General features: G+C 49.1%; 1 protein-coding gene across 4 annotated transcripts in view; it reads left to right on the top strand.

Annotated features, from left to right (window-relative positions):
* Positions 1 to 20,870, top strand: part of MTFMT (mitochondrial methionyl-tRNA formyltransferase) — a 31,676-nt gene that overhangs the window by 3,456 nt on the left and 7,350 nt on the right. For all 4 annotated transcript variants that reach the window (XM_063925618.1, XM_063925616.1, XM_063925615.1 and 1 more), the window contains exons 2-5: positions 1,803 to 2,012; positions 2,088 to 2,210; positions 4,717 to 4,819; positions 4,905 to 4,980. In XM_063925618.1, coding sequence (XP_063781688.1) covers positions 1,803 to 2,012; positions 2,088 to 2,210; positions 4,717 to 4,819; positions 4,905 to 4,980 — 512 coding nt within the window. The remainder of the gene's footprint in view (positions 1 to 1,802; positions 2,013 to 2,087; positions 2,211 to 4,716; positions 4,820 to 4,904; positions 4,981 to 20,870) is intronic.

The raw sequence follows: 20,870 nt of genomic DNA, 5'->3' as shown, positions 1-20,870 counted from the left end.
CGAGCCTCTGCCCCTGCTGGCATTCTGGCGATCTGGATGCTGACCTCCAGGATCCCGACCGCCGGTATTACAGCCCCAACTCAGTTTACTGGCTCCGTTGTTCTTTTGAAATTACTCTGCGGCCTAAAACCCCCCTCAGCTCGTAGACTCAATTTCAGAAAGAATCGGAGTAGCTGCGCTGACTAGGTAAAATCTTCTATAGTTTATTTGTAAGTATTAATAACAAAATACTTGTTTATACAGGTACAACACTGATTATAAGGCACTTGATGGTCTGGAACCGCCGTTAATCCGGATTTATCAGGCGGGGGGGGGGGGGTTAGGCTGCAGTAGGGCTCAGGTTGCTAGTTAGAGTTAATCTGTGTGTGTGTGTGTGTGTGTGTGTGTGTGTGGGGATTAGGGCTGCAGGAGGGTCCAGTTAGGCTGCTGGAGGTTTAGGATTAGGTGGTGAGCAGTGGGAGGATTAGCTATCAGGGTGCCACTGTATGTACCACCGATAATCCAGCAAAATGGATAATCCGGCACAGTGCTGGACCAAGGGTGCCAGATTATCGGTGGTGTACCTGTATTAGTATACCCCTGTCCATAAACTGTTGCACAGGGGGACACTTTAAAGTGACAATTTGTAATCCATATATGAATACAATGATTCCAGTGAGTATGTCCCGAGTATAACATATTCTAATAATCTCAGCACAGGGATTGTTGATAATGGATGAAGCTAGAGTCTCCCAGTGTGATCTCAGTCTTTGAGGTATATTTACTAAAGTGTGATTTTTTTTAGAAGTGGAGATAGCAACCAATCAGATTCTACTTACCATTTATTTAGCACATAGGTTCTCAAACTCTGTCCTCAGGACCCCACACAGTGCATGTTTTGCAGGTCTCCTCACAGAATCGCAAGTTAAATAATTATCTCCACCTGTGGACCTTTTAAAATTTGTCAGTCAGTAATTAATACACCTGTGCACCTGCTGGGTTACCTGCAAAACATGCACTGTGTGGGTCCTGAGGACCGAGTTTGAGAACCTGTGATTTAGCACATTCTAGATAGAAGATAATGATCTAGTGTTCACTCTAGGCTGTTTTAGCAGGGCGCCGCGCCCTGCCCGTTTTTTAGCAGGCAAAACCCGCCCTGCCCCTTTTGCGGCGCCCTGCTAGAACAGCCGCCCGCTTCCTGCCCTCCCGGCGTGTATAGATGCCGTGCGCATGCGCGCGGCATCCATTCACGCATTGAGAGAGAGCTGGGGGAAGCCCAGCACTGACGGAGGTGCTGGGCACGCCCCCAACAGTGACGTCGCTGGCCACAGACGCTCTCTATAGTAGCGTCTGTGGGCCGCACCGCCCCCTAAAATGACGTAGGTGTGGCCACGCCCCCGTTTCGGGAACGAGCGCGGCTTCGCCGCGCGCGCACAAATGTGCCCCCGGAGTCCGGCGCCCTGCCCCTTTTCACTCCTAGAGTGAACACTAATGATCTAGTATCTGGTTGGTTGCTATGGGCAACATCACTTCTAAATAGGCCTGCAATTTAGTAGATATACTCCTTTTATGTTCTCTACAGAGTTTTAATAAGAACAACTCAAAGTGCCTCATAAGTATGTCATTATTTATTCTCCATGCAAAATATTGCCAGGCACACATGTCTGATGTACCAAAAGGTGCAGAGAAGAATTTGCATATATGAAATTTAGGATGATTGTAGTTTACAGTTTTAAGTATCAAAATATGTAAATCTGTAGCATTATTGATTTGTACATTTTTTTTAAATTTATTTATTTTTTACTTCGGGATGGACAAAACAGTAAGGCACAAGAGGCAGTAGTAGGACGTCTAGAGGTGATTTCTCTGCCGTCTTTATTGCGGACGGGTTTTCCAGTAGCAAATTATGCAGCTGACCAAGGGATCCCGATCCATGAGTGGCCTGATACTAGCCAATGTAACCAGTTTGACGTTGGAGTGGTGGCGTCGTTTGGACGACTTCTTCGTGAAGACCTCATCTTAAAATTCCCTTAGTAGGTAAATTACATTGTATATTTTATACTGACTCCTCTGTTGGAACCTTTGCTGACTGAACGTGTTTATTTCAGTGGGATCCTGAATGTACACCCCAGCCTCCTTCCCAGGTGGCGAGGACCAGCACCATTAATTCATACTATACTCAATGGGGATGAGAACACTGGAGTCACAATCATGCAGATTAGACCAAAGAGGTACAGTGAAGCAACAGTGCCTTTATTTTAAGGAGAATTATCAAATATATAGGGCAGCAGTGGCCAACCCACGGCTCTCGAGCCGCATGCGGTTCTTTCTTCCTCAGCATGCGGCTCTTCTCACTGTTTTTAATGGCGCCGACCTGTGAGTCAATCAAAGCTCACGGACCGTCCGCTAAGGCTCCTGATTGGCTGCTTGACCGCAAGCTTTGATTGGCTCACGGAACGGCACCTAATTGGAGATTAACACCGCCGCCGGAGACTGAGGGGCAGGAGAGGCGCACGCTCCGCTCTCCTCACAAACAGCAGCAGCCTGAGCAGAGCGGTGGGCAGCAGTTGGGGAGAGGGCACTGTGGGGACATGTGTATCTGACACTGTGATCATATCTGGCACTGTAAGGACGTGTATCTGGCAGGATATCTGGCACTGTGGGGACGTGTATCTGGCACTGTGGGCATATCTGGCACTGTAAGGACGTGTATCTGGCAGGATATCTGGCACTGTGGGGACGTGTGTATCTGGCACTGTGGGGACGTGTGTATCTGGCACTGTGGGGACGTGTGTATCTGGCACTGTGGGGACGTGTGTATCTGGCACTGTGGGGACGTGTGTATCTGGCACTGTGGGGACATGTGTGTATCTGGCACTGTGGGGACGTGTGTATCTGGCACTGTGGGGACATGTGTGTATCTGGCACTGTGGGGACATGTGTGTATCTGGCACTGTGGGGACATGTGTGTATCTGGCACTGTGGGGACATGTGTGTATCTGGCACTGTGGGGACGTGTGTATCTGGCACTGTGTGGACATGTGTGTATCTGGCACTGTGGGGACATGTGTGTATCTGGCACTGTGGGGACATGTGTGTATCTGGCACTGTGGAGGCACCCATTTTTTGGCATTTTTATATGTATGTGGCACTGTACTGGGGCATTATATATATATGTGGCACTGTACAACATGACTAAAAATGGGGTTATGACACAAGGTCATACTCCTGCAAACGTCATACCGAAAGGTGTGCACACAAAAATGGGGTGTGGCTTTGTGACAACTAGGCCATGCCCCCATTTTTGCGCGCATACATGATAGTGGCTCTTACCCTTCACTACAGATCTTTTCTGGCTCTTTGCCTCTGACTGGTTGGCCACCCCTGATATAGGGGATAAAATAAAATGCCTATCAGTTATGAGGAACAGATATATGCCAAATACATTCTTGTATATAAAAGTTTAATTAAATGTCTTAATTACTAAATGGCTGAAACTGTCAGGATTTAGCTGTATACAAGTATTTACAATTGGTGCAGGGTTTGTGGTGTACATGGGCACCTGGCCCGCACACCCCATTACCCATAGTGTTGACAAGCTGGCTCCTCCTCCTCCTCCTCCCCTGCCAGGGCTGTGGAAAGCGTGTACTAATTACTGGGATCGGGCTAGAGGGGACCAGCAGGGGTCTGGGTCTGCCACCTTTCCCCCCTCCTGTGCCACCCCCGTTACTTGTCAGCAGTGACAGCAGCCTCTCTTCGGCTGCAGTAGCGTCAGAGAGGCTGATTTGTGTCTGACTAAGGGGCTCATGGAATCCCTTCCTTTTCAGCATGCTACAAATAGTTTTGTTTCTAGAATTTTCCTAAGGGGGCTGCAATTAGGCCACACCCCCAAAAAGTGCCCGGGCTCAGCGCAGCTCTTCACGGCCTTGTCCGCAGCCACATCTTCCCAGTGACATATGCTGTAAGACGGCACTATGCAGTGAAAGTAAAGACCCTAAACCTTTGCTCTCTTGTGTGCATGTGCCATCTTCCCAACTATGGGGAAGATGGCTCCGCGTAGTAGGAGGAACCAACTTTCCAACAAAAGGTAAGATGCGGAGGGGCCCAATGAACTTGCGCCCCTCTGGCATTAATACGCATGTTTGTCTGGATAAGCCTGGTGTAGAAGATCATTTTGTTGTGGGCAAGCTAAGATGCAGCAGAGATTATCCATATTAATTAGTGCTTCCTAAACAAGTTGCAAACTCACCATGGGCAGTAATTGCAGGGCTCTGGGCACTTAACATGGGGGCTATGGCTCACTGTGGGAAATAGTTGAATAGCTCTGGGTACTTAGGGGGACGTGTACTAAGCAGTGATAAAAGTGGAGAAGTGAGCCAGTGGAGAAGTTGATCCTGGCAACCAATCGCCTGCTCTGCATACTTTAATAGTATGCAAATTATAAATGTTACGTCAATGCTGATTGGTTGCCATGGGAAACTTCTCCACTGGCTCACTTCTCCATTTTTATCACTGCTTAGTACATGTCCCCATAAATCTGGTAAGTCCTACGGCGAACTGAATCACACCCTTATATACTTTGGCATTAGTAAGGCAAGTCCTTATTTTTAAAACCTTATTGATTCATTTGTATATTTTCACAGGAATTCCTGGGATTCCAGATTGTGATGGCTTTTTGATAATTTACAAGCATCTTACTATTTTATTATGTATAGTAACACACATCTTGTGATTTAGGTTTGATGTGGGTCCTATAGTGATGCAGAAAACATTCCCTGTGCCACCCAATTGCACTTCTAAGGAGCTGGAAACCGTTCTGTCCAAGCATGGAGCAGAAATGGTAAGTGGTCTCATGTTAGGGCATGGGCTGTGACAGGAATCCTACCCTAACACTGACCACGTCTGCCATCTCACTGTTTTCTCAGCTTATATCTGTTTTGAAAAATGTACCTGAATGTTTGCGGTACGCTACAGAGCAGCCGACAGAAGGAGCAACGTTCGGTAGGTGATGCGAGTCTTCTATCATCCTTTTCTCCGGCAGGGTCCACAGGATAACAATGGGATATGATGAAGCGACAGCGGATTTGCACCAATCGGTCAAAGCTTTCCGGCCTCCCAGCATGCAACAGGCCCGTCCATATATCCCCGCCTCCTGGCTCAGGCAAATCAGTTTTTTGTTTGGTGTGGTAGGAGCCGGACCATGGTCAGAGGGCTGCTGGTTTTTAGCAGCCCTAAGCTTTCTTATTTTATTTTTATAGTCTTACTATTTTTCTGGCAATCTTTCAAAACAGCGTCTTATACGTACCTTAGAAAGAGTCGCTCCAACAACTCTCCGCCTGGTCGCGACAACGCTTACCCACGAGAACAGTGCTGTTTCGGCGGGCGTCTTTGTCGGATATACTAGCAGGTCTAGCAGACGTTACCAGGCTGTGGCCGGAGCACGGGGAAGAAGGTAAGGCATCGGTTCCGCTTAGAAGGGGAACACGGACACAGCCGCACTGTTTTGGGAGGAGACTACCAAACAGTCGCTGACTCGGCTGCCACCTCGAGTGCACCAGCGCTAGGCCTTAGGAATCGTAGGCTTCAGAAATAGCTGGCCGAGGCGGTCGCTGGGAGAGAGGGACTGGACGGCGGCGCTGTCCGGCCAATGCAGGCGTGGCCGGACCATTGGGGGGGGGCGGGCCGCCGCGGCTGCGTGACGTCACACGCAGCCGCTGCGACCCAGGGCTGCGAAGAGGTTCTCCCGGCCAGCCGCAGGAGCTGCGCTGGCCGGGAGTAACTCCTGAGATGCAAAAGCATCGCCGCTGTGCGATATTTCTGCGGGGAGGGGGGGCCGGCACTGACATGCGGGACGGACTAGCCCTGTGCTGGGCGTCCCCCCGCATGTCTGAGTGCCTGATTGTAGCTGTGCTAAATTTAGCACAGCTACAATCAACTCGGAATGACCCCCTAAGAGCGGCAAAGGTGACAAAGATACACTTACAGCAACACAAACACTCATATCATGTTTGTCTTGCAAAGCTGTGTTATCCTCTCAGGATCTGGTTCAATATGGTTCGTGTGCAAATTGTTTTAGCTTTCACCAGGGGTTCTTGCAAAATACAAGGCAGATTCAGGTGCAGGTTGATCCACCTTGGGCTATGTTTGCACAGACTTTATCCAGTATAGCTGAAAGGATAATTCCTCCAACTCCTGTACTGGGGATAGGTTACACGATTAACCCTTACATGCAGCTTCCCACCTGTGGTGTATCACTTCCAGTAGCTGCCTCTCAAAAGACACAGGCTGATAAGCCGGTGGTAAGTAAATCTTCATCCTCACAGGCTACACATGGTTCAGATGAGGATTCATCGGAGGAAAAAAGCTCAATTAATTCTACTTCGGCATACGAAGAGGAGGAGGAAGGTGTCTCAGTGGATATAGCTGAGTTAATTAAAGCAATGAAAGCCATTCTATCCTTAGAGGATTCAGTGGATCCTGTGTTAAAACCAAGGCACCTGTGTTTAATAGTCCCAAAACAGTTAAGACTGAGTTTCCAGGGTCAGATCAGCTGATGGAAATCATGGAAGAGGCTTTGGCTGCGCCTAATAAGTTTAGAATTCTTAAGAAATGGAATTCCAATTTTCTCTAACGTCCTAGAGGATGCTGGGGACTCCGTAAGGACCATGGGGATAGACTGGCTCCGCAGGAGACATGGGCACTTTAAGAAAGACTTTAGGTCTGGGTGTGCACTGGCTCCTCCCTCTATGCCCCTCCTCTAGACCTCAGTTTGATACTGTGCCCAGAGAAGATGGGTGCACTACAGGGAGCTCTCCTGAGCTTCCGGTCAGAAAGTATATTTGTTAGGTTTTTTATTTTCAGGGAGCCTGCTGGCAACAGACTCCCTGCATCGAGGGACTGAGGGGAGAGAAGCAGACCTACTTCTGTGAGTTTCAAGGCTCTGTTTCTTAGGCTACTGGACACCATTAGCTCCAGAGGGATTGGTACGCAGGTCTCACCCTCGCCGTCCGTCCCAGAGCCGCGCCGCCGTCCTCCTGGCAGAGCCGGAAGATAGAAGCCGGGTGAGTATGAGAAGAAAAGAAGACTTCAGAGGCGGCAGAAGACTTCATGATCTTCACTGAGGTAACGCACAGCAGTAAAGCTGTGCGCCATTGCTCCCATACACCTCACACACCGCAGTCACTGTAAGGGTGCAGGGCGCAGGGGGGGCGCCCTGGGCAGCAATAAAACCTCTCCATTGGCAAAATAAGTATATACATGTACAGATGGGCACTGTACATGTATATAACAGAGCCCCCGCCAGTTTTCAGGAATTTTGAGCGGGACAGAAGCCCGCCGCCGAGGGGGCGGGGCTTCTCCCTCAGCACTCACCAGCGCTGAGCGGAAGCTCCCCGGGCTCTTCCCTGCTAATACACGGTGATAGAGGGGTTTTAAGAGGGGGCACAAATTTGGTGGATATGAAGTATAAACAGTGCTACTGGATAAACATTTAGTGTTTTTTTCTCTATCGTCCTAGTGGATGCTGGGGTTCCTGAAAGGACCATGGGGAATAGCGGCTCCGCAGGAGACAGGGCACAAAAAGTAAAGCTTTAGGATCAGGTGGTGTGCACTGGCTCCTCCCCCTATGACCCTCCTCCAAGCCTCAGTTAGGTTTTTGTGCCCGGCCGAGAAGGGTGCAATCTAGGTGGCTCTCCTAAAGAGCTGCTTAGAAAAGTTTAGCTTAGGTTTTTTATTTTACAGTGAGTCCTGCTGGCAACAGGATCACTGCATCGAGGGACTTAGGGGAGAAGAAGTGAACTCACCTGCGTGCAGGATGGATTGGCTTCTTTGGCTACTGGACATTAGCTCCAGAGGGACGATCACAGGTACAGCCTGGATGGTCACCGGAGCCTCGCCGCCGGCCCCCTTGCAGATGCTGAAAAGAGAAGAAGGTCCAGAATCGGCGGCAGAAGACTCCTCAGTCTTCTTAAGGTAGCGCACAGCACTGCAGCTGTGCGCCATTGCTCTCAGCACACTTCACACGGCAGTCACTGAGGGTGCAGGGCGCTGGGGGGGGGCGCCCTGGGCAGCAATGAAAATCCTTTTTTTGGCAAAAAATACCTCACATATAGCCTCCGGGGCTATATCGAGATATTTAACCCCTGCCAGAATCCATTTTTAAGCGGGAGACGAGCCCGCCGAAAAGGGGGCGGGGCCTATCTCCTCAGCACACAGCGCCATTTCTTCACACAGTTCCGCTGGTCAGGAAGGCTCCCAGGCTCTCCCCTGCACTGCACTACAGAAACAGGGTTAAATCAAGAGAGGGGGGGCAAAATTTGGCGAAATTGTGATTTTATAAAAGCAGCTATAAGGGAGCACTTATTATAAGGCTATCCCTGTAAAATATAGCGCTTTGGTGTGTGCTGGCAAACTCTCCCTCTGTCTCCCCAAGGGGCTAGTGGGGTCCTGTCCTCTATCAGAGCATTCCCTGTGTGTGTGTGCTATATGTCGGTACGTGTGTGTCGACATGTATGAGGACGATGTTGGTGAGGAGGCGGAGCAAATTGCCTGTAATGGTGATGTCACTCTCTAGGGAGTCGACACCGGAATGGATGGCTTATTTATGGAATTACGTGATAACGTCAACACGCTGCAAGGTCGGTTGGCGACATGAGACGGCTGGCAAACAAATTAGTACCTGTCCAGGCGTCTCAAACACCGTCAGGGGCGTTAAAACGTCCTTTTACCTCAGTCGGTCGACAGACACAGACACGGACACTGATTTCAGTGTCGACGGTGAAGAAACAAACGTATTTCCCTTTAGGGCCACACGTTACTTGTTAAGGGCAATGAAGGAGGTGTTACATATTTCTGATACTACAAGTACCACAAAAGAGGGTATTATGTGGGATGTGAAAAAACTACCTGTAGTTTTTCCTGAATCAGATAAATTAAATGAAGTGTGTGATGATGCGTGGGTTCCCCCCGATAGAAAATTATTGGCGGTATACCCTTTCCCGCCAGAAGTTAGGGCGCGGTGGGAAACACCCCTTAGGGTGGATAAGGCGCTCACACGCTTATCAAAACAAGTGGCGGTACCGTCTATAGATAGGGCCGTCCTCAAGGAGCCAGCTGACAGGAGGCTGGAAAATATCATAAAAAGTATATACACACATACTGGTGTTATACTGCGACCAGCGATCGCCTCAGCCTGGATGTGCAGAGCTGGGGTGGCTTGGTCGGATTCCCTGACTAAAAATATTGATACCCTTGACAGGGACAGTATTTTATTGACTATAGAGCATTTAAAGGATGCATTTCTATATATACGAGATGCACAGAGGGATATTTGCACTCTGGCATCAAGAGTAAGTGCGATGTCCATATCTGCCAGAAGATGTTTATGGACACGACAGTGGTCAGGTGATGCAGATTCCAAACGGCACAAAGGTGTATTGCCGTATAAAGGAAGAGGAGTTAATTGGGGTCGGTCCATCGGACCTGGTGGCCACGGCAACTGCTGGAAAATCCACCGTTTTTACCCTAAGTCACATCTCTGCAGAAAAAGACACCGTCTTTTCAGCCTCAGTCCTTTCGTCCCTATAAGAGTCATATCTGCCCAGGGATAGAGGAAAGGGAAGAAGACTGCAGCAGGCAGCCCATTCCCAGGAACAGAAGCCTTCCACCGCTTCTGCCAAGCTCTCAGCATGACGCTGGGACCGTACAGGACCCCTGGATCCTACAAGTAGTATCCCAGGGGTACAGATTGGAATGTCGAGACGTTTCCCCCTCGCAGGCTCCTGAAGTCTGCTTTACCAAGGTCTCCCTCCGACAAGGAGGCAGTATGGGAAACAATTCACAAGCTGTATTCCCAGCAGGTGATAATCAAATTACCCCTCCTACAACAAGGAAAGGGGTATTATTCCACACTATATTGTGGTACTGAAGCCAGAAGGCTAGGTGAGACCTATTCTAAATCTAAAAAAATTTGAACACTTACAAAGGTTCAAATCAAGATGGAGTCACTCAGAGCAGTGATAACGAACCAGGAAGAAGGGGACTATATAGTGTCCCGGGACATCAGGGATGCTTACCTCCATGTCCCAAATTTGCCCTTCTCACTAAGGGTACTTCAGGTTCGTGGTACAGAACTGTCACTATCAGTTTCAGACGCTGCCGTTTGGATTGTCCACGGCACCCCGGGTCTTTACCAAGGTAATGGCCGAAATGATGATTCTTCTTCGAAGAAAAGGCGTCTTAATTATCCCTTACTTGGACGATCTCCTGATAAGGGCAAAGTCCAGGGAACAGTTGGAGGTCGGAGTAGCACTATCTCGGATACTGCTACAACAGCACGGGTGGATTCTAAATATTCCAAAATCGCAGCTGATCCCGACGACACGTCTGCTGTGCCTAAGGATGATTCTGGACACAGTCCAGAAAAAGGTGTTTCTCCCGGAAGAGAAAGCCAGGGAGTTATCCGAGCTAGTCAGGAACCTCCTAAAACCAGGAAAAGTGTCAGTGCATCATTGCACAAGGGTCCTGGTAAAAATGGTGGCTTCCTACGAAGCAATTCCATTCGGCAGATTTCACGCAAGAACTTTTCAGTGGGATCTGCTGGACAAATGGTCCGGATCGCATCTTCAGATGCATCAGCGGATAACCCTATATCCAAGGACAAGGGTGTCTCTCCTGTGGTGGTTACAGAGTGCTCATCTTCTAGAGGGCCGCAGATTCGGCATTCAGGATTGGATGCTGGTGACCACGGAGGCCAGCCCGAGAGGCTGGGGAGCAGTCACACAAGGAAAAAATTTCCAGGGAGTGTGATCAAGTCTGGAGACTTTTCTCCACATAAATATACTGGAGCTAAGGGTAATTTTATAATGCTCTAAGCTTAGCAAGACCTCTGCTTCAAGGTCAGCCGGTATTGATCCAGTGGGAAAAACATCACGGCAGTCGCCCACGTAAACAGACAGGGCGGCACAAGAAGCAGGAGGGCAATGGCAAAAACTGCAAGGACTTTTCGCTGGGCGGAAAATCATGTGATAGCACTGTCAGCAGTGTTTCATTCCGGGAATGGAAACTGGGAAGCAGACTTCCTCAGCAGGCACGACCTCCACCCGGGAGAGTGGAAACTTCATCGGGAAGTTTTTCCACATGATTGTGAACCGTTGGGAAATACCAAAGGTGGACATGATGGCGTCCCGTCTGAACAAAAAACGGGACAGGTATTGCGCCAGGTCAAGAGACCCTCAGGCAATAGCTGTGGACGTTCTGGTAACACCGTGGGTGTACCAGTCGGTGTATGTGTTCCCTCCTCTGCTTCTCATACCTAAGGTACTGAGAATTATAAGACGTAGAGGAGTAAGAACTATACTCATGGCTCCGGATTGGCCAAGAAGGACTTGGTACCCGGAACTTCAAGAGATGCTCACAGAGGACTTATGGCCTCTGCCGCTAAGAAGGGACTTGCTTCAGCAAGTACCATGTCTGTTCCAAGACTTACCGCAGCTGCGTTTGACGGCATGGCGGTGGAACGCCGGATCCTAAGGGAAAAAGGCATTCCGGAAGAGGTCATTCCTACCCTGGTCAAAGCCAGGAAGGAGGTGACCGCACAACATTATCACCACATGTGGCGAAAATATGTTGCGTGGTGTGAGGCCAGGAAGGCCCCACGAAGAAATTTCAACTCGGTCGATTCCTGCATTTCCTGCAAACAGGAGTGTCTATGGGCCTCAAATTGGGGTCCATTAAGGTTCAAATTTCGGCCCTGTCGATTTTCTTCCAGAAAGAATTGGCTTCAGTTCCTGAAGTCCAGAAGTTTGTCAAGGGAGTATTGCATATACAACCCCCTTTTGTGCCTCCAGTGGCACTGTGGGATCTCAACGTAGTTCTGGGTTTCCTCAAATCACATTGGTTTAAAACCAGTCAAATCTGTGGATTTGAAGCATCTCACATGAAAAGTGACCATGCTCTTGGCCCTGGCCTGGGCCAGGCGAGTGTCAAATTGGTGGTTTTTTTCTCAAAAAAGCCCATATCTGTTTGTCCATTCGGACAGGGCAGAGCTGCGGACTCGTCCCCAGTTCTCTCCCTAAGGTGGTGTCAGTGTTTCACCTGAACCAGCTTATTGTGGTGCCTTGCGCCTACTAGGGACTTGGTGGACTCCAAGTTGCTAGATGTTGTCAGGGCCCTGAAAATATAGGTTCCAGAACGGCTGGAGTCAGGAAAACTGACTTGCTGTTATCCTGTATGCACCCAACAAACTGGGTGCTCTTGCTTCTAAGCAGACTATTGCTAGTTGGATGTGTAATACAATTCAGCTTGCACATTCTGTGGCAGGCCTGCCACAGACAAAATATGTAAATGCCCATTCCACAAGGAAGGTGGGCTCATCTTGGGCGGCTGCCCGAGGGGTCTCGGCTTTACAACTTTGCCGAGCGGCTACTTAGTCAGGGGCAAACACGTTTGTAAAATCCTACAAATTTGATACCCTGGCTAAGGAGGACCTGGAGTTCTCTCATTCGGTGCTGCAGAGTCATCCGCACTCTCCCGCCCGTTTGGGAGCTTTGGTATAATCCCCATGGTCCTTTCAGGAACCCCAGCATCCACTAGGACGATAGAGAAAATAAGAATTTACTTACCGATAATTCTATTTCTCGGAGTCCGTAGTGGATGCTGGGCGCCCATCCCAAGTGCGGATTATCTGCAATACTTGTACATAGTTACAAAAATCGGGTTATTATTGTTGTGAGCCATCTTTTCAGAGGCTCCTCTGTTATCATGCTGTTAACTGGGTTCAGATCACAGGTTGTACAGTGTGATTGGTGTGGCTGGTATGAGTCTTACCCGGGATTCAAAATCCTTCCTTATTGTGTACGCTCGTCCGGGCACAGTATCCTAACTGAGGCTTGGAGGAGGGTCATAGGGGGAGGAGCCAGTGCACACCACCTGATCCTAAAGCTTTACTTTTTGTGCCCTGTCTCCTGCGGAGCCGCTATTCCCCATGGTCCTTTCAGGAACCCCAGCATCCACTACGGACTCCGAGAAATAGAATTATCGGTAAGTAAATTCTTATTTTTCCAGGGTCATATAGCGCTGGGGTGTGTGCTGACATACTCTCTCTCTGTCTCTCCAAAGGGCCTGGTGGGGAAACGGTCTTCAGATAAGAGGTTCACTGTGTGTGTGTGGTGTGTCGGTACGCGTGTGTCGATATGTCTGAGGTAGAAGGCTCACATAGGGAGGAGGGGGAGCGTATGAATGTGAGGTCTCCGTCGGCGGTGCCGACACCTGACTGGATGGATATGTGGAATGTTTTAAGTGCTAGTGTGAACTTATTGCACAAAAGATTAGACAAAGCTGAAGCTAAAGAACAGTCAGGGAGTGAACCCATGTCTGTCCCTATGTCGCCGGGACCTTCAGGGTCTCAGAAGCGCCCACTATCCCAGATAGAAGACACAGATACCGACACGGATTCGGACTCCAGTGTCGACTACGATGATGCAAAGTTACAGCCAAAAGTGGCTAAATGTATTCGATATATGATTATTGCAATAAAAGAAGTGTTGCATATCACAGAGGAACCCCCTGTCCCTGACACGAGGGTACACATGTATAAGCGAAAGAAGCCTGAGGTAACTTTTCCCTTCTCACATGAGTTGAACGAATTATGTGAAAAAGTGTGGGAATCTCCAGACAAAAAACTGCAGATTCCCAAAAGGATTCTTATGGCGTATCCTTTCCCGCCAACGGACAGGATAGGGTGGGAATCCTCCCCTAAGGTGGACAAAGCGTTGACACGCTTGTCAAAAAAGATTGCGCTGCCATCCCAAGATACGGCTACCCTCAAGGATCCTGCTGACCGCAAGCAGGAGGTTACCTTGAAATCTATTTACACACATTCTGGTACATTACTCAGACCGGCAATTGCGTCGGCCTGGGTTTGTAGCACTGTAGCAGCATGGACAGATTTCTTATCGGCGGAAATTGAGACCCTAGATAAGGATACCATTTTATTGACCCTAGGCCATATAAAGGATGCTGTCTTATATATGAGAGATGCTCAAAGAGACATTGGTTTACTGGGTTCCAGAATAAACGCTATGTCAATTTCTGCTAGACGAGTCCTCTGGACCCGGCAGTGGACAGGTGATGCCGACTCAAAAAGACATATGGAGGTCTTACCTTACAAGGGTGAGGAATTGTTTGGGGAAGGGCTCTCGGACCTGGTCTCCACAGCTACGGCAGGTAAATCGAATTTTTTGCCTTATGTTCCCTCACAACCTAAGAAAGCGCCACATTATCAAATGCAGTCCTTTCGTTCAAATAAAAACAAAAGAGTACGTGGATCGTCCTTTCTTGCCAGAGGTAAGGGCAGAGGTAAAAAGCTGCTCAGCTAGTTCCCAGGAACAGAAGTCCTCCCCGGCCTCTGCAAAATCCACTGCATGACGCTGGGGCTCCGCTGAGGGAGTCCGCCCCAGTGGGGGGCACGTCTTCGACTTTTCAGACACATCTGGGTTCACTCACAGGTGGATCCCTGGGCTATAGAAATTGTTTCTCAGGGATACAAGCTGGAATTCGAAGCGGTGCCTCCTCGCCGGTTTTTCAAATCGGCTCTACCGACTTCTCCCCTAGAAAGGGAGATAGTGTTAAATGCTATTCACAAATTGTGTCTTCAACAAGTGGTGGTCGAAGTTCCCCTGCTTTAGAGAGGGAAGGGATACTACTCAACCCTGGTTGTAGTTCCGAAACCGGACGGTTCGGTCAGACCCATATTGAATTTAAAATCCCTGAACCCATACTTAAAACGGTTCAAGTTCAAGATGGAATCGCTCAGAGCGGTCATCGCCAGCCTGGAAGGGAGGGATTTTATGGTATCACTGGACATAAAGGATGCATACCTTCATGTCCCCATTTATCCACCTCACCAGGCGTACCTGAGATTTGCGGTACAGGATTGTCATTACCAATTTCAGACTTTGCCGTTTGGGCTTTCCACGGCCCCGAGGATTTTCACCAAGGTAATGGCGGAAATGATGGTGCTCCTGCGCAAGCAGGGTGTCACAATTATCCCATACTTGGACGATCTCCTCATAAAAGCGAGATCACGAGAGAAGTTACTGAACAGCGTGTCACTTTCATTGAAGGTGTTACAGCAACACGGCTGGATTCTCAATATTCCGAAGTCACAGCTGGTTCCTACGACTCGTCTGACCTTCTTGGGCATCATTCTGGACACAGACCAGAAAAGGGTTTTTCTTCCGATAGAAAAAGCTCAGGAACTCATGACTCTAGTTAAGAACCTATTGAAGCCAAAATAAGTGTCTGTGCATCATTGCACTCAAGTCCTGGGAAAGATGGTGGCAACATACGAAGCCATTCCCTTCGGCAGGTTCCATGCAAGGACTTTCCAATGGGACCTATTGGACAAGTGGTCTGGGTCACATCTACAAATTCATCAGCTGATCACCCTGTCCCCCAGGGCCAGGGTATCTCTCCTGTGGTGGCTGCAGAGTGCTCACCTTTTGGAAGGCCGCAGGTTCGGCATTCAGGATTGGATCCTGGTGACCACGGATGCGAGCCTCAGAGGGTGGGGAGCAGTCACACAGGGAAGAAACTTCCAAGGACTTTGGACAAGTCAAGAGACTTGTCTTCACATCAACATCCTGGAACTGAGGGCCATATACAACGCCCTACGTCAAGCGGAGAACTTACTTTGCAACCAACCAGTTCTGATCCAGTCAGACAACATCACCGCAGTAGCTCATGTAAACCGCCAAGACGGCACAAGGAGCAGAGTGGCAATGGCGGAAGCCACCAGGATTCTTCGCTGGGCGGAAAATCATGTAAGCGCACTGTCAGCAGTGTTCATTCCGAGAGTGGACAACTGGGAAGCAGACTTCCTCAGCAGACACGACCTGCATCCAGGGGAGTGGGGACTTCATCGGGAAGTCTTCGCACAGATTGCAAGTCAGTGGGGACTGCCCCAGATAGAGATGATGGCGTCCCGCCTCAACAAAAAGCTACAGAGGTATTGCGCCAAATCAAAAGACCCTCAGGCAGTAGCAGTAGACGCCCTAGTGACACCGTGGGTGTTCCAGTCGGTCTGTGTTTCCTCCTCTTCCTCTCATACCCAAGGTGTTGAGAATAATAAGAAAAAGAGGAGTGAGGACAATTCTCATTGTTCCAGATTGGCCACGAAGGACCTGGGATCTGCTGGAAATGCTCACAGAAGATCCGTGGCCTCTTCCTCTAAGACAGGACCTGTTACAACAGGGGCAATGTCTGTTCCAAGACTTACCGCGGCTGCGTTTGACGGCATGGCAGTTGAACGCCGGATCCTAGCGGAAAAGGGAATTCCGGATGAGGTCATTCCTACTCTGATAAAGGCTAGGAAAGACGTGACAGCGAAACATTATCACCGGATATGGCGAAAATTATGTTTCTTGGTGTGAGGCCAGGAATGCTCCTACGGAAGATTTCCATCTGGTCCATTTCCTTCACTTCCTACAGACGGGAGTGAATTTGGGCCTAAAATTAGGCTCCATTAAGGTTCAGATTTCGGCCTTATCCATTTTCTTTCAAAAAGAATTGGCTTCTCTCCCAGAAGTACAGACTTTTGTGAAGGGAGTGCTGCATATTCAGCCTCCTTTTATACCTCCGGTGGCACCTTGGGACCTTAACGTGGTGTTGAGTTTCCTTAAGTCACACTGGTTTGAACCACTTCAAATGGTGGAGTTAAAATATCTCACTTGGAAGGTGGTCATGTTATTAGCCTTGGCTTCGGCTAGGCGAGTGTCGGAATTGGCGGCTTTGTCTCATAAAAGCCCCTATCTGGTTTTCCATATGGATAGGGCGGAATTGCGGACCCATCCTCAATTCTTGCCTATGGTGGTGTCATCTTTTCATATGAACCAACCTATTGTGGTGCCTGTGGCTACACGAGATTTGGAGGATTCCGAGTCCCTTGATGTAGTCAGGGCTTTGAAAATTTATGTGGCCAGAACGACTAGAGTCAGGAAAACAGAAGCACTGTTTGTCCTATATGCAGCCAACAAGGTTGGCACCCCTGCTTCGAAGCAGACTATTGCTCGCTGGATCTGTAACACGATTCAGCAGGCGCATTCTACGACTGGATTGCCGTTACCAAAATCGGTCAAGGGCCATTCCACTAGGAAGGTGGGCTCGTCTTGGGCGGCTGCCCGAGGGGTCTCGGCACTACAACTGTGCCGAGCTGCTACTTGGTCGGGTTCAAACACCTTTGCAAAGTTCTATAAGTTTGATACCCTGGCTGAGGAGGACCTAAGGTTTGCTCATTCGGTGCTGCAGAGTCATCCGCACTCTCCCGCCCGTTTGGGAGCTTTGGTATAATCCCCATGGTCCTTACGGAGTCCCCAGCATCCTCTAGGACGTTAGAGAAAATAAGATTTTAAACCTACCGGTAAATCTTTTTCTCGTAGTCCGTAGAGGATGCTGGGCGCCCGTCCCAAGTGCGGACTACTTCTGCGAGACTTGTATATAGTTTTGCTTACATAAGGGTTATGTTATAGTTTCATCAGGTTGGACTGATGCTACGTTGTTTTTTCATACTGTTAACTGTTTAATAGATACACAAGTTATACGGTGTGATTGGTGTGGCTGGTATGAATCTTGCCCTTGGATTAACAAAAATCCTTTCCTCGTACTGTCCGTCTCCTCTGGGCACAGTTTCTCTAACTGAGGTCTAGAGGAGGGGCATAGAGGGAGGAGCCAGTGCACACCCAGACCTAAAGTCTTTCTTAAAGTGCCCATGTCTCCTGCGGAGCCCGTCTATCCCCATGGTCCTTACGGAGTCCCCAGCATCCTCTACGGACTACGAGATAAAGATTTACCGGTAGGTTTAAAATCTTATTATCCTCTTCCAGCTGGGGATTGTTTACAAAGGGAGGTGGCTCCTAAAGTAGATACGCATGTGATTCGATTAGTGCGAAAATCTAGATTACCTTTGCCTTCAACATCATTAAATGATGTCACGGATAGGAGAGCGGATGGTTTTCTAAAAACCATTTTTTCCCTGTCTGGGGCAGTCATAAGGCCAGCCATGGCTGCAGCTTGGGTGGCAAAGGCAGTGGCTGCCTGGGCTAATGCATTGGAGGAGGATTTTTCAATAGCATCTAGAGAGCAAAAATCTCATATAGCACATAACAGGCTGCAATGTTCTTGGAAGAAGCAGCATTGGATATAGCTACTATTGCCTCCAGGGCATCAGCTTTAACAATAGATGCTCGTAGAGCAGTTTGGCTACGTACGTGGAAAGCTGATTCCTTCCACATACAATTACAAACCTAAAGTTCCGGTTTTTCGGCCCTTTCGGTCTCAAGGAAAAGCTAAAGGTAAAAATGATACCAGACTTGTTGTATTGGGACTGCCTGCTAAGACTAAAAAGCACTGGGCTACCAGAGGACTGGTTGGGAAAACAGATAAGCCATCAGCCTGATGGTGCGGGCCTCCACCTGGGGGATCCCAGGGTGGGGGGCCGACTTCTTCAGTTTGCACAGATTTGGCAGCAGTCTACAACAGATGCCTGGGTGCAGGCAGCGGTATCTCTAGGTTATGCTTTTGACTTAAGCGCCCTCCTCAAAGGTTTTTTTGTACCAGCCCGTCTCTGGTAGAGACGAAGGCCAGGGCTTTGCAAGAGGCAGTTCAGAAATTGCTTCAGTTAGGAGTAGTCATTCCAGTTCCTCATGCACAACGAGGACAGGGGCTTTACTCCAACCTGTTTTTAGTTCAGAAGCCAAATGGGTCATTTCGGCCCATTCTCAATCTCAAAATGCTGAACAAATGCATTTGGGTACCTCGGTTTCAAATGGAGACTTTACGTTCCATCATTTTGGCCATGGAGCCAGGGGATTATATGGTATCCCTAGATATACAGGATGTTTACCTACATGTTCCTATAGCACTGTCCCATCAGTGCTATTTCAGGTTCGCTATCCTCCAACAGCATTTTCAGGCCCTACCTTTTGGGTTAGCCACAGCCCCCAGAGTATTTACCAAGATTATGGTGGTAATGGCAGCTTATGGGCTGTAACACACACTCCGGTTTTTCCCGGATGGCAAAAAGCCGGACAAACTTTGTCCGGCTTTTTGGCATCCGGGAGAAACCGGCAGAGTCTGTCACACAGGACGGCTTTGAGCCGTGTGTGATGCTGTGCGCATGCGCAGCATTAGACACGGCTTGGGAAAAAACCGTTGTGTGAAAGCTCCCCTTCACACACACGGTTTACCGGCTGCAAAGACGGCCAGGCGCCCGCCCGGCAGCCGGACCTTCCAGTGGTGAGACCCGGCTGCAACCCGGCAGCCGTGCCGCGACCGTGCCGTGTGTAAGGACACATTGCGCTGCATGTGTCTTTACATCACGGCAGCGGTTTAAAGCCGGCCGGGTGTTTGCCGGGCGGCGCCAGCCGCCTCGTGTGTTTCGGCCCTATCTCCGTCAGCAAGGGATAAGAATTTTTCCATACTTCGACGATCTTTTAATCCTGGCACAGTCGCAGGAATTGCTCCTATGTCATCTGCAACAGACAATAACGTGTCTGCAGAAGCACGGGTGGCTCAGATATTGGGCAAAATCGTCTCTGGTTCAGTCACAGTGGATGACTCACTTGGGGGCTGTACTGGTTTCAAGTCTTTAGAGAGTAATGTTACCTCTGAACAAGATATCCAAGGTTCAGTCAAGGATTCAGGACTTGATACACAGTCAAAAGGTTTGACAGCAATGTGTGTGATGGGTTTGATGGTGTCAAAATTCGACATGGTGGAGTTTGCACAATTCCACTCGAGGACTCTGCAGCGTCTAATTCTTGCCAAGTGGAATGGGTTTCATCAGACGATAAAAACACAGACTATGGTTCTTACGATAGAAGTAAGAAGGTCATAAGCCTGGTGGCTACAGACATCCCATCTGGACAAGGGGAGACCCTTTTGGATATCAGATTGGCATCTGTCGTCAGAATTTCCCAGTCTCCAGGGCTGGGGAGCAGTGTCAGGAAGGTTGTGTTTCCAGGGGTAATGGACCAAGGAAGAAGGTTGCCTGCCAATAAATATATTGTAACTTCGGGCCATATACATCGCACTGATTCAGACAAAGGACATTCTTCGGGAAAACCAGTCCAGATCCACTTGGACAATGCGACGCCAGTAGCATACCTCAACCATCAGGGAGGAACTCGCAGGCGAAAAGCGATGGAGGAGGTAAGTCACATACTAAAGTGGGTAGAACTTCATCATCCAGCCTTGTCCGCAGTGTTCGTTCCGGGAGTCCTAAACTGGGAAGCGTAATTTCTCAGTCGACACGCCATTCAGGCAAGCGAATGGGCTCTACACCCGGAGGACTTCCAAACTCTAGTAGACAAGTGGGGGTTGCCAGAGATAGATCTCATGGCGTCCCGCCTGAACAACAAACTTCTTGCATGCGGGTCAAGAACAAAGGATCCCAGAGCGATCTTTGTGGATGCCCTGTCGGTGAGATGGGACTTTCATCTGGATTATTTGTTTCCTCCAATCACCCTATTACCCAGGGTGGTGAGAAAGATAAAGCAAAGGAAAGGTGCCGTGATACTAATAGCTCCGGCTTGGCCCAGAAGGCATTGGTACACAGATCTGCAGAGAATGTCGATGGATGCTCCACTTCTGCTCCCTCAATGTCCAGATCTACTGATGCAGGGTCCTTGTTATCACAGACATCTGGATCGACTGTCTTTGACGGCGTGGCTCTTGAAATCTCTATCCTGTAGTCAAGAGAATTCTCACAACAGGTAATTCAAACTATGCTTAGAGCAAGGAAACCTTCCTCAGCTCGCATTTATCACCGAATATGGCAAACCTACATTCATTGGTGCAGTGAACTGAAAATGGACCCGAAGTCTTTCAGAGTTTCC

The sequence above is a fragment of the Pseudophryne corroboree genome, chromosome 6, assembly GCF_028390025.1.
Source record: "Pseudophryne corroboree isolate aPseCor3 chromosome 6, aPseCor3.hap2, whole genome shotgun sequence".
Lineage (NCBI taxonomy): Eukaryota > Metazoa > Chordata > Amphibia > Anura > Myobatrachidae > Pseudophryne > Pseudophryne corroboree.
Note: the sequence above shows the minus strand (reverse complement) of the source record. Positions and strands in the feature narration are given on the sequence as shown.